The 13,730-nt window shown below is 43.5% G+C and overlaps 1 protein-coding gene across 1 annotated transcript in view; it reads left to right on the forward strand.

The window, feature by feature from the left end:
* LOC109897089 (mitogen-activated protein kinase kinase kinase 11-like) overlaps positions 1-13,730 on the forward strand; it is a 41,950-nt gene that overhangs the window by 17,850 nt on the left and 10,370 nt on the right. Inside the window, exons 2-5 of the mRNA XM_020491619.2 lie at positions 9,109-9,289; positions 11,656-11,804; positions 12,321-12,496; positions 12,755-13,001. Coding sequence (XP_020347208.1) covers positions 9,109-9,289; positions 11,656-11,804; positions 12,321-12,496; positions 12,755-13,001 — 753 coding nt within the window. The remainder of the gene's footprint in view (positions 1-9,108; positions 9,290-11,655; positions 11,805-12,320; positions 12,497-12,754; positions 13,002-13,730) is intronic.

Here is a 13,730-nt window from a genome sequence, read left to right on the forward strand (position 1 = left end):
ATTGAACCCTGTGGTACCCCCATAGAGACGGCCAGAGGTCTGGACAACAGGCCCTCCGATTTGACACACTGAACTCTATCTGAGAAGTAGTTAGTGAACCAGGCGAGGCAGTCATTTGAAAAACTAAGGCTGTTGAGTCTGCCAATAAAAATATGCTGATTGACAGTGTCAAAAGCCTTGGCCAGGTCGATGTACTGTGCAGCAGTCTTAAATCTTTTATCGATGGCGGTTATGATATCGTTTAGTACCTTGAGCGTGGCTGAGGTGCACCTGTGACTAGCTCGGAAACCGGATTGCACAGCAAAGAAGGTACGGTGGGATTCGAAATGGTCAGTGAGTTGTTTATTAACTTGGCGTTCGAAGACTTTTTAGAAAGGCAGGGCAGGATGGATATAGGTCTATAACAGTTTGGGTCTAGAGTGTCACCCCCGTTGAAGAGGGGATGACCGCGGCAGCTTTCCAATCTTTAGCGATCTTAGATGATACGATAGGGAGGTTGAACTGACTGGTAATAGGTGTTGCAACAATGGCAGCGTTTTAGAAAGAGAGGGTCCAGATTGTCTAGCCCAGCTGATATGTACGGGTCCAGATTTGGCAGCTCTTTCAGAACATCTGCTATCTGGATTTGGGTGAAGGGGAGGCTTGGGCAAGTAGCTGCGGCGGGTGCGGAGCTGTTGGCCGGGGTTGGGGTAGCCAGGAGGAAAGCATGGCCAGCCGTAGATTTATCGGTGGTGACAGTGTTTCCTAGCCTCAGTGCAGTGGACAGCTGGGAGGTGTTCTTGTTCTCCATGGACTTTAGTGTCCCAGAAATTTTTGGAGTTAGAGCTACAGGATGCAAATTTCTGTTTGAAAAAGCTAGCCTTTGCTTTCCTGACTGACTGCGTGTATTGGTTATCGCGGGGACTGTTCGATGCTATTGCAGTCCGTCACAGGATGTTTTTGTGCTGGTCGACGGCAGTCAGGTCTGGAGTGAACCATGGGAAATAGCACAACGCTTACTACCCTGTAACACGTTAAATAGCTTGAGTTCCCTTAGGTTTCCTAATGCCTTATCTTATCTTTCTTCCCACAATGCAATGCAACAGAGCAAAATATCTTGTTTCCCATATAGGGATCTATTGTATACAGGGCCAGTAAATACATTTCTCTGCTCCTGAGAGAGTTATTTCAGTAAGTGACTACCTTCTCTGTTTTCTGAACAACAAACTATACCAAACAGAGTCCTGTTGCCATGGGGATGGAGCAGCCGTCTTTCGGGCGTCTGTTTGGTTGCCCTGCCTGTGTCAGGGGGTTGATTGTTTGGAGCTGGGCAGAGAGGCAGGTACCACCTGACTTGCCTAGTTAAATAAAGGTTAAATAAAAAAATACCATAAAATAGCGACATTTGATGGATGGAATGGAGACTCATTTTATTGTTGTTTACGTTTCGCTTACAAGGCCTTTCCAAGACGAGGACTCATCATGCAGCTAACAACATTGACAAAGAAAATTCTCCTGTCTAAGGTCTCATATCTACCCCATTTGGTTTGTTTTTCTGTAGTTACCTGATAACCTATGATTCTTAGACAATGGTTTTACTGTAAATCCTCTGAATGAGAGGAAGTCTGACTCACATAAATGAGAAAAACGGTATGATTCTTGGAAAGACAAAATAGAGAGGTCAAGCGGGACGGAGGGCATTTGTCTGGTTCTCATCACACAATTTAATGCAATCAGTTCTCAACTGTGTCTATGCTCAGTTTTTAGATAGTCCTCCTAAAGCATCTCTGTGTTTACAATATGCATGTTTATTTGACGCTGTGTGTGACACTGCGTGTGTTGTTCCCATGTGCATACGCCTGTGTGTACCGCTGTTCTCTCCATCTTTCTAGTAGTTGAAGTGTGTGTGTGGGTGCGCGCGCCAGAGCGAGCACTGTGTGAGGGTGCAGAGGTTACTGTTCATTGTGAGAGCTGAGCCTTTTCACGATACCCCCCCCCCTCACCCCAGACTCTTGTGATGCATTCCTTTGTGACGTCAAACATGGCACGCCCGCTGGGCTGCCAGGCAGATGTCTACAGAGGGAGGCATCCAGAGTGTGTTTGTGGGTGAAACAGAGAGAAAGCAAGAGAGACACAGAAAGAAAACCTGCACTTATACTCTGAAATAAACTGAAAGTGTCTGAAAATAGCACAAGGCTTACTTCCCTGTAACACTTTAAATTCTTCCATAATGCCGACTCTCTCTGTCTGGACTTTGGATGCCTGTCATTCACCCTGAAGATGCCCATTTGGGCAGTGAAGGAGGAGGGCATGGGGTTGGTCAAATCCTACCGCATGTTTGGCTTATTTCCAGAGCTTCAACCTCTTCATCTCACACCAGAGAGAGCATATCCACACCAGAGAGAGCATATTGGATGTGCATAAAACCCATCATAGTCTGTATTGTTTTAATATTATAGTCTATTTAAAACAATTTGTTGTTTCGTTTATTTAATTTTTTTAGCCCTTATCAATAATTAATTTAATCTTGCTTATTGACAATGTTCGGCATGTCCTCGCTCAGCCATAATGTTATTTACAGTAGGCCCTGCCCCTATATCAGTGTGAATGCTATTGAAGCCATACAGTTCTTTTAGAACAATGTGGACTGCAAATGGGTTCAAGTTAACATATAAAGTCTACATTTTTATTTAGTTCCTGTAAGCTATTTAACAAACTATAACTATAACATTGGAATTAGAGTTGATTCCAAGGCAATACATAAAATACCGTAAATACACAATCTGAAGCAACCACCTATATTTTGCCATGGAGTACGTTTTGATTGGCCGGTGAGGAGACAAACCTCGGCACACACACAATTTGTTTATACTTAAAAACACAGCCCTTTCACTGCATCGCAGTGCCAGCTGTGCCACCAGAGACTCTGGGTTTGCGCCAAGACTCTGTCGAAGCCAGCCGCGACCAGGAGGTCCGTGGGGCGACACACAATTGGCCTAGCGTCGTCCTGGTTAGGGAGGGTTTGGCCGGTAGGGATATCCTTGTCTCATCGCGCACTAGCGACTCCTGTGGCGGGCCGGGCGCAGTGCACGCTAGCCAGGTTGCCAGGTGCACAGTGTTTCCTCCGACACATTGGTGCGGCTGGCTTCCGGGTTGGATGCGCGCTCTGTTAAGAAGCAGTGCGGCTTGGGTGGGTTGTGTTTCGGAGGACACATGGCTTCCGACCTTCGTCTCTCCCGAGCCCGTACGGGAGTTGTAGCGATGAGACAAGATAGTAACTACTAACAATTGGATACCACGAAAAGGGGGTAGTGATAGTGAAAATAGCCAAATATTTCTGACACACCCCTGAATCTGTAGTGTTTCCTCCAGCGCCTAAATGTGCCATTGTATTAGGTTTGTTAAAATAGAGCCATATGTCGTAATGTTGTATCATTAATGTGACGACTGCTGTTTATCGAATAATTAACTTAGTTTGTACTTACATGATTCAATTAATCAGGTGATCATTAACTCAGTAACCTGGGGCACCATGGGGAACGTTTGTTAAATGAGTTTCCATTTCCCAAATTAACTCAAAGAATATCAGAATATAGATTTTTACAGCAGTCGCTAATCAATTCATTTCCTTTACAGTCTCATCCTGAACGTCACATAATTCGTAACACAAACCCGGCTCTCACTAAATCATTCCGTACCACACCAATTGAGTTGATTATTTATTTATTAACAAGCTAAATGATAATATACACAAACACACAGTCTAGGCTATTGATTAGAACTTAGTACAATGAAACAGGTCTCTAGCGGGCCAACATAATATGATACGTGTTACACAAGATGGGGATTTAGAAAGAGAGGGAGAGAGCACGAGAGAAAAGCACACTTGGATACATTTGTAAACTATGCTTAGTTTATAACTCTAACACCGTGCCCCGAACTGCTGCTCTAATGCGTCAGTGTTATAATGATGTAATTACTTGTTGAAGGTCTCCATTGGGTATCTCTTCGTGGACCGAGTTCCTCTTAGGAGGTTTAGCCGACAACCTTCTCGGGTGGCGGCACCTTCTTCGTTACCGGGTGTAAGTCTCTGATTGTCCACACGATGTCAGTGTCCTTTCTCTTAGTGGTCTGTTCCCTCGCACTCGTTTTGTGAGAGTGGACTTCTGAGGAGGCTAATCAGCCGTGTCGAAGCTCCCAGCTTGGGTAGGAGGGACGTGTAGACAACCGATGAATTGAAGAGAATAACTGGCTGGTTCTTCTTGAATTCCCATTCTTAGGTGTAGTAATCAACCGTAGCCTTGATTGTTTAGAGGTTCCTTTGCCCTCTTCCTCGCGTTGCGTTTGTGGGGTTGCGACTTGTCTTAGATCACGCTGCAGCTGTGGTCCGTTTTAGTCTGATGTGTAAATGTTTTATACCCCAGGGTAGAAAGGGGCGTTTCTGTCTTTATGACTATTTTACTTTCTCTGGGATGTATCTAGATACGAGGCATTATCTTTGATCTGGACATTTTTCTGCACAACGCTCAGTATGTAAACATCATGTACATATTATGAAAACTCTTCAAGTTACACTGTTTTCATTATAATGTCCTCATTTAACTTTTAATAACATAGCAGAAACAACATTCATTTTCATATTCCATCTATCGTTGTTACCACCATTTCGGCTGATGAAATATATTGTCCCAAAGTCCATTTATTACATGTTACCGTTCTGAGGTAGATTATCCATAGGCCCACCATACATCCCAACCCTCCACATTGAGATGAACATTGAGAGGGGTCATAACCCCTCTGTGATCCATGGTAACCTGACCCGAACAGGCCAGTCATGACACATAATATATTATCAGTGTAAAACTACAATGTTGGATTGTTAAAATAGAGCCCATGGGGCCCCCCGAGTGGCACAGCGGTCTAAGGCACTGCTTCGCAGTGCTTGAGGTCATCATTACAGACCTGAGTTCGATCCCAGGCCGTGTCACACTGGTCGTAACCATAGGATGGCGCACAATTGGCCCAGCTACGTTAGGGGAGGGTTTGGTCGGGGAGGCTTTTCTTGGCTCATCGCGCTCTAGCGAGCTGGGCGCCTGCAGGCTGACTTCAGTCATCAGTTGAAACAGTTGAACGGTGTTTCCTCCGATACATTGGTGCAGCTGGCTTCCGGGTTAAGTGGGCGGGTGTTAAGGAACGCGGTTTGGCGGGTCATGTTTCGGAGGACTCATGACTCGACTTTCGCCTCTCCCGAGCCTGCTGGGGAGTTGCATCAATGAGACAAGATCGAAATTGGGGTGAAAAAAGGGGGTAAAATAATAAAATACAATAAAATAGAGCCCATATCTTAGCAGTCTAAAACTACAATGTTGGTTTGTTCTTTGTATTATAAGTGTGACCTCACTGATCTAAGAGTAAAGGGGAAGAGTGTGTGTGTGTGTGTGGCTTAAGACTTGTCTTGCATGGAAGTTTCTCAATTATGCAGGAAAAGTGCTGAATCCCCTTTTGCAATGATGCATTTAATTGGATTATAATTACTTAATGTATTTAATAGTTTAATAAGAGTGTTGAGGAAATCTTTCTTCATTCCCACTTTCCTTTGAAGCCAGTACCAGTGTAAATTAGGGCTGACCCCAAATAGTTGACTGGTCGATTGTTTGGTCGACCGAGATTGTTTTAGTTGAGCAGTAACAAATATATGTACAGTATTTGCGCCCATCTCTGCGAACTCATCCATGATGGAGGCCTCGACTAAAAGCCCATTTATGCTTGATCCGAAAATGTGGTCGTAGCCTCCAGAGGCCAAATCGAGCTCTGTACCGCATCGCCATGCGCCTCCCAAATGTTGTGACAATGCAGAGGGCTCTGTACCGCATCGCCATGCTCCTCCCAAATGTTGTGACAATGCAGAGGGCTCTGTATAGCTCCACATTGACATCCTGTATAAACACAAACTCACTTCCTTGACAACAGCGCTGCACTTCCCTGGGAAGGGCAAGAAGTATGAATGCCCTGACGTATCATCATAAATGCTGCATGGCCAATGCAGACTTTGGATTGACAATGCGCCCAGATGCACAATGCACATCCCTCTCCAGAATGCGCGCTCTCCCGCCAATTTGTGCACATTTATTGTTACATAACTTCATTTTGTGAATTGTTTGCGTTGGATTGTTAGTGTATATCAATTCCCCATTACATACAGTGCATTCGTGAAAGTATTCAAACCCCTTGACTTTTTCCACATTATGTTGCATTATTCTAAAATGGATTTAAAAAAGTTTTCCCTCAATCTACACACAATGTCCCATAATGACAAAGCAAAAAAGGTTTTTATAAATAAATAAAAATCATATTTGCATGAGAATTCAGACCCTTTACTCAGTACTTTGTTGAAGAACCGATTACAGCCTTCTTTCGTATGACGCTACAAGCTTGGCACACCTGTATTTGGGGAGTTTTCTCCCATTCTTCTCTACAGATCCTCTCAAGCTATGTCAGGATGGGTGGGGAGTGGTGCCGCACAGCTATTTTTAGGTCTCTCCGATCAGGCTCAAGTCCGGGCTCTGGCTGGGCCACTCAAGGACATTTAAAGATTTGTCCTGAAGCCACTCCTGTGTTGTCTTGGCTGTGTGCTTAGGGTCATTGTCCTTTTGGACGGTGAACCTTCTCCCCAGTTTGAGAACCTTCTCCAGAGTGTTCAGGACTTCACCAAGGATCTCTCTGTACTTTGCTCCGTTCATCATTCCCTCGATCCTGACTACTCACAGTCCCTGCCGCTGATACCCTTCCCCAGATCTGTGCCTCGACATAATCCTGGCTGAGCTCCAAGGACAATTCCTTCGACCTCATTGATTGTTTTTTGTGCTGACATAGACTGTCAATATATAGTCAGATGTGTTCCTTCCCAAATCATATCCAGTCAATTGAATATACCCCAGGACTCCAATCAAGTTGTAGACACATCTCAAGGATGATCAATGGAAGCAGGATGCACCTGAGCTAAATTTCGAGACTCATAGCAGAGGGTCTGAATTCTTATGTAAATAAGGGATTTCTGCTTTTTATTTTTTAATACATTTGCAAACATTTCTAAACTCTTTTTGCTTTGTCATTATGGGTATTGTGTGTAGATTTGAGGATTTTTGTTTATTTAATACATTTTAGAATACGGCTTTAACATAACAAAATGTGGAAAAAGTCAAGGGGTCTGAATACATTCCGAATGCACTGTACAGTCTATCACTTGTAGTACATTTACATTCTAATCTACAATGTTTGCTACTTTGGTTACAGTAATTTATTTTAATGCATTCAATATTATTATTCCAGTCTTCCTGTTCATCTTGTCGGAATGGACACGTTGTTTGCAGAGTGCACAACCTATGCTACACTTGTGAGAAACAAGTTTTGGTCTATTTCATTACATTTATGAGTTTTGTCAATTTAGTCATTGTCAGTTGTTTGGAGCGCTCCTGTCAATGTTGATTAAGGATGCTCATGCATAGAAGTAGGCCTATAGGCTACCTGGGGATCTGATAGTATTTCTGATTGGCTTATCACACCAACACTAATGACCTGTGGAGCTTTTCAAAGTAAGGTTTTCTTCACCTCAAACATCAAGCAAACACAGTCTGTTTTTACATCCATTGAGAATAACAATAGTTCCTCAATGTATTTTAACAATCTTTCCAGCGCTCTCCCTTTCCATAACCACTCCACGTAAAAGGGAATAATGTCGTGCTCTGAACCAGTGGAAACGTCATAAACTAAAACTCAGGATCTCCACAATACTTTTGAGCTAATATTCTATAAGAGGAACAGGAGCTCAAGCAGTTGAAAATGTGAGGTGCAGGTACTCAGCTCCGGTAAGCTCCTGCCCATGTCGAGCACTGCTTCTTATCCATTGTGCAAATAGCCTACAGCTGTGTCTGTCATGAGCTCACTGGCACTGGAAACTCTGAGGGCCCAGAATATTTTATACAATGTTGCAAGCTTCGGGCCAGACCCAAGTTAAAAGTTGATACAATGTTTGAAGTTTGTTGCAGACAAACTATGTAGCCAATATGATTGATAGGATATTTATTTTTATCAGCATATTTTCTACCCGCAGGCAATGTTTTTATTTGTTGGCTTTATGTAGGCTATTTGTCATATTTGGCAATGGCAATAGAAGTAACTTTTTAGGTTTGTATCATTTTCATTTAGATTTGGATAGAATGTTGATTAACCAAATGACTGATTTTGAGATATGAGATAATAGAAATAAAATTAAACTGTTTCGTGAAAATGTGCATATGAAAACCGTAACTGGCATGCAGATCGGTAGATTGCCATTCATTATGAGAAAGGTTGGCTTCTCCTCGTGTAGCCTGTTACTGGCAACTTCAGGAGAGGAATGACAGAATCTGGAAAGCCAGCAGGAGCGGGAGGAGAATAGTTTGGTCAGGTTTTTTTCTTCTGGTTATCTAGATCTCTGGCACCCTCTTGAGGCATTTGTCTTATTTCATCGAACCGTAAGCTTAAACCATATAGTTGATTTTATTCAAACACATAGTGTGTCTATATATTGAAAAAAACACTTTTTACCAATCAATTTGTCGAAAGAACAGACGACTTTCGACTTTTTTTTTTTTGTCGGGGATTGTGTAAATATGATTCAGGTTTCACTTCTCTTTTCTTACTGTCACTTTCCTGATAGCTGCTTTATTGAGGAATGTTTTTACTTCACTATGACTGATATGTGGTTGTTGTTCTTACCTTAACTTGAATTCTCTAACTGTAAGGGGCGGAAGGCTGGATCGTGGTTAGACCGTTGGGCCAGTAACCGGAAGGCTGGATCGAGTCCCCGAGCTGACAAGGTCAAAATCTGTCGTTCTGCTCCTGAGCAAGGCAGTTAACCCACTGTTCCCCAGGCACCGATGACGTGGATGTTGATTAAGGCAGCCCCCCCCACACCTCTCTGATTCAGAGGGGTTGGGTTAAATGCAGAAGACCCATTTCAGTTGAATACATTCAGTTGGACAACTGACCTTTCCTCTTGAGTCGCTCTGGCAAAGATCATCTGTTACATGTCTAAAATGAATGTAAAGGAGGATAAAAACATCTCTTTCTTTACTTCCTCTCTCCCAGTCCTCCTGGCCCAGCCTATGGAGAATGATTGTATGGAAGGGATAACTCTGAAGATCACAGACTTCGGCCTGGCACGGGAGTGGCACAAGACCACCAAGATGAGCACTGCGGGCACCTACGCCTGGATGGCACCGGAGGTCATCAAGTCCTCAACCTTTTCCAAGGGCAGTGACGTCTGGAGGTAAGATTGTGTGTGTGTGGTACAGCAGCGCAGAAGCAATATTCAGCAGTAAATAGCTACATACCTCTACCGTTACAAAACGGTGTGTATGATGACGAGAGATGAGATCTTCCCTGCTACAATAAGGGTTACATTACAATACAGATAAATGACGAGTATATTTAAGGGCCATTACTGTTGTGTGTGTAGGAACTTATCCTCCACCTTCTCTGACCGTGATGGAATAGAGGGATATGTTGCAGGAGGGTGCAGCCACGTGATAGCAGCAGTGATAGAATAGAAGGATATGTTGCAGTAGGGACACAGCCATGTGATAGAAGCAGTGATAGAATAGAAGGATATGTTGCAGTAGGGACACAGCCATGTGATAGAAGCAGTGATAGAATAGAGGGATATGTTGCAGGAGGGACACAGCCACGTGATAGCAGTAGCAGCAGCACTTCATAGCCTGCTTTGTGTGAGACGTGTTGTGCACACTGTCCTATTGGCCACAAGTACGGAGAGAGCGAGAGAGGAGGGTGGAAGGCCACGCTGCAGACCTGACCGCAGCCCTTTTATCTGTGAAGGGTGTGTCTGTGTGTGTGTGTGTGTGTGTGTGTGTGTGTGTGTGTGTGTGTGGCCAAGCACAGGATGTACATTCAAAATAGCACATCAACACACACAAATATCTTTCTCACACTCTCCTTGGACATGTCACTATTCCCAAACAAGCTTCTTCCATTTTACCTTCATAACAGATACTTTACATATCTTAATGAGAGGGTTGTGGAACCTGCTATGAAAATTAAGGGGTGATCTTGACCCCCCCTATTCTTTATCATCCATCTCCCTGGCTGTATCCCAATTGGCTCCCTATTCCACACAGGGCTCTGGTCCAAAGTAGTGCACTATTTAGGGAATATGGGGTGCCATTTGGGACGCTTCCTGTTACTACTTCATCATAAAGCTGTAGATCTCAGATGAGGTAAAAACAGAGGAGTGGAGTGGCACAGTCTCTGTTGGATGGTGTTATTAAAGGACTATATTAAAACGCTGAAGGCTACACACCCCACTTACAGGCTGCCTACAGGCCTTTTAGAGGAGTTTGTGTGTTGATTGAATGGATGTAATTGACAGTGTGGGAGATCCAAGCACTTTGCCACTCTCCAGATCTCAACCCCATAGAAAATCTTTGGAGGGAGTTGAAAGTCCGTGTTGCCCAGCAACAGCCCCAAAACATCACTGTTCTAGAGGAGATCTGCATGGAGGAATGGGCCAAAATACCAGCAAGTGTGTGAAAACCTTGTGAAGACTTACAGAAAACGTTTGACCTCTTGTCATTGCCAACAAAGCGTATATAACAAAATATTGAGAAACTTTTGTTATTGACCAAATACTTATTTTCCACCATAATTTGCAAATAAATTCATTAAAAATCCTACAATGTGATTTTCTGGATTTTTATTTTGTCCTCATTTAGTCTGTCATAGTTGAAGTGTACCTATGATGAAAATTACAGGCCTCTCTCATCTTTTTAAGTGGGAGAACTTGCACAATTGGTGGCTGACTAAATACTTTTTTGCCCCACTGTATATATAGAAACAGCTCGATCATATTTTTGTTGTTATTGTAAAAGTGTCTTTCAACCCTATTTGTCTTTATGCATGCTTTATAGATTCATAGTGCACTTCCATGAGCGCCATATTTATTACAAATAAATAAATAATATATTGCATAGTTACCTTCCCTCTACTTCAGCTGTTGATATTATTTGCATGCTCTGTACAGTGTGTGATGCTATACATGCATAAAACAAACCCATCCTTGAGGTGCCCCAGCCATTCCACATATTTGTTCCAACACTGGCACATCTGATTCAGCTTGTCAATCAATGGCTTCATGATTAGTTGACTAATTGAATCAGGTGTGCTAATACCGGAGACGGCGGAGGAAGGGAGATATCCCACACACTGTTTTTTTTCTGATTCAATGAAAGTCAATGAACTAAGTCAGGGGTTCTCAAACCTCTCCTCGGGGACCCCTGGCCGTTCCATGTATTTGAACTATTCCACAGCTAGCACACCTGATTGAAAATGTGAACTAATAATCAAGCCCTTGAATAGGTGAGTAGGTTCAGGGCTACAACGAAATTGTGAACCGTCTGGTGGTCCCGGATGAGAGGTTTGTAGAATCCTGTAGAATCCAGCTGCTATTGCATTGGTGTCTATGGGAGACCCACCCACATTTTTTTTCAATGGCTAACAGGCTGAAGGAACTATCTTCATTTATCCATCATCTTTGCTAATACTAGAAGGATCAGGGACTGGCTTGATAAACTGCCCTAACTTTTGATTGAATGCTCCTTGCTCTCCCTCTCTCCTCCCCAGCTATGGTGTTCTATTGTGGGAGTTGCTGACAGGGGAGGTTCCCTACAGAGGGATAGATGGTCTGGCAGTGGCCTACGGGGTGGCAGTTAACAAACTCACCCTCCCCATCCCCTCCACCTGCCCAGAACCCTTTGCCCAGCTCATGGCAGGTAAGAGTCCTGTGTGTGCTCGTGCGCATACTTGTGTGTGATGAATTTGCTGTTCCCATAATGCTCTCTTTCTCTCTTTCTCCATTTCCTCAAACCTGGAGGAGAAATATGAAATGTTCCGTATAATGTTAAATTTGGTCACATCCAGGAAGAACACGCTGATCAGCTGGTTATGTTGTGTAATGTATTTTGGCTGCCGTTCATATATCTTCTGAAGGATGTTGTTGGTTTGCGGTTGTTGTTGATTTGCTGTGCCAGTTGTGTTGGTGACGTTTGATAAAAGCACAAAAGTCACTCCCAATTATTGTAATGGTATCAGCCTTGACAATGCCTGGCCAAAATTCTGCTAAAATGCTACGAAATAGTTGGAGAGTTGTTTGTGCTTGAATTGTGTCATGACCTGAATGCAATCAGGCACTTATAGATACAAGTCCCATGATTATACTTTGGTAGTGGAGCATCTATCATTTGCATGTTTTTATAATGTATCTTAACTAAGTGTTTCTGCCTTGACAGAGTGCTGGGATCAGGACCCACACCTTAGGCCCAACTTTGCCTCCATCTTGGTTCAGCTAACTGCTCTTGAGAGGCAGGTGGTGGAGGAGATGCCTCAGGACTCCTTTCATTCCCTACAGGAGGACTGGAAACTGGAGATCCAGGACATGTTTGATGAGCTCCGAGCCAAGGAGAAGGTGAGGGAGACAGAGCCAGCTGTCTTTTTTATTAAAGAGAGGCTGGGAGAGTAGGATTGAATGATGATTATTTTGTGTGTCCGGGGGGTGCGTTTGTGATGGATATGTATGTAGGACAATGAGTGCATGTTTATGCATGTGCACAGAACATTTTGCAATGGTGTAAGTGTGTGTTTGCGCGTGCGTGTGTGTGTGCGTGCGCGTGTGTGTGTGTGTGTGTGTGTGTAGTAAAACAATAATAACCAGTAATAACTCCAGGAGCTGCGTTGTCGCGAGGAGGAGCTGAAGCGCGCGGCGGTGGAGCAGAAGTCTCACGAGGAGTTCCTGAGGCAGAGGGAGCAGCAGCTGGCCCAGTGGGAACAGGATGTGTTTGAGAGGGAGCTCAGTCTCCTCATCCTGCACATGAACAACCAGGAGAAGCCCAACGTCAAGAAGAGGAAGGGAACCTTCAAGAAGCACAAGTTGAAGGGCAGTAAGAACGGAGAGAAGATCAGCATGCCACAAGGTGAGGGGACGGCAATGAAACTTGCTTGGGATGTCTTGAAATGTCTCTCTACACACGTTCCAAAAAGGTTATTCGGCTGTCCCCATAGGATAACCTTTTTTGGTTTCAGGTAGAACCATTTTTGGTTTCAGTTAGAACCCCTTTTCTCAAAAGGGTTCTACCTGGAGCCAGAAAGGGTTCTTCAAAGGGTTTTCCAATTGGGACAGCCGAAGAACCCCTTTAAGTTCTAGATAGCTTTTTTCTTCTTACAGTACTTCAGCATGTTGCATTGAAGATGAAATGTTTGAGGTGACAGTACAGAATGTTAGAAATTAAAGCACTTTATAGATCTAGTCCCTCCCATACTGTAAGTGAATTTATCCAAATACTTATGACACCTTGAAATGGGGGGACTAGTCAGATATGTATGAAAATACCCTCAAATAAAAGGTCACATTCTGTACTGTCACCTCAAACATGTAATTTTCAATAAAAAAATTCTGGAATATAGAGCCAATTTAAAATAGATAAATAAAAATAAATACATAGGCGAATGTATATTGGTCAGATGGTTGAATGGTTGGTTGGTCGGTCTGTGAGTCGGGCAGGCACATAGACAGAAAAAGAGTCAGTTAGTCTATAGTACATGTCATTCACCTCAGCTCACCTCACACTCCTTCACTACTGTGTCAACTGAGTGTGCAGAAGAATCATATACCCGTTATCTGCTGTAGACTCACTTTCTCTTGT

Source organism: Oncorhynchus kisutch, linkage group LG9, assembly GCF_002021735.2.
Source record: "Oncorhynchus kisutch isolate 150728-3 linkage group LG9, Okis_V2, whole genome shotgun sequence".
NCBI lineage: Eukaryota > Metazoa > Chordata > Actinopteri > Salmoniformes > Salmonidae > Oncorhynchus > Oncorhynchus kisutch.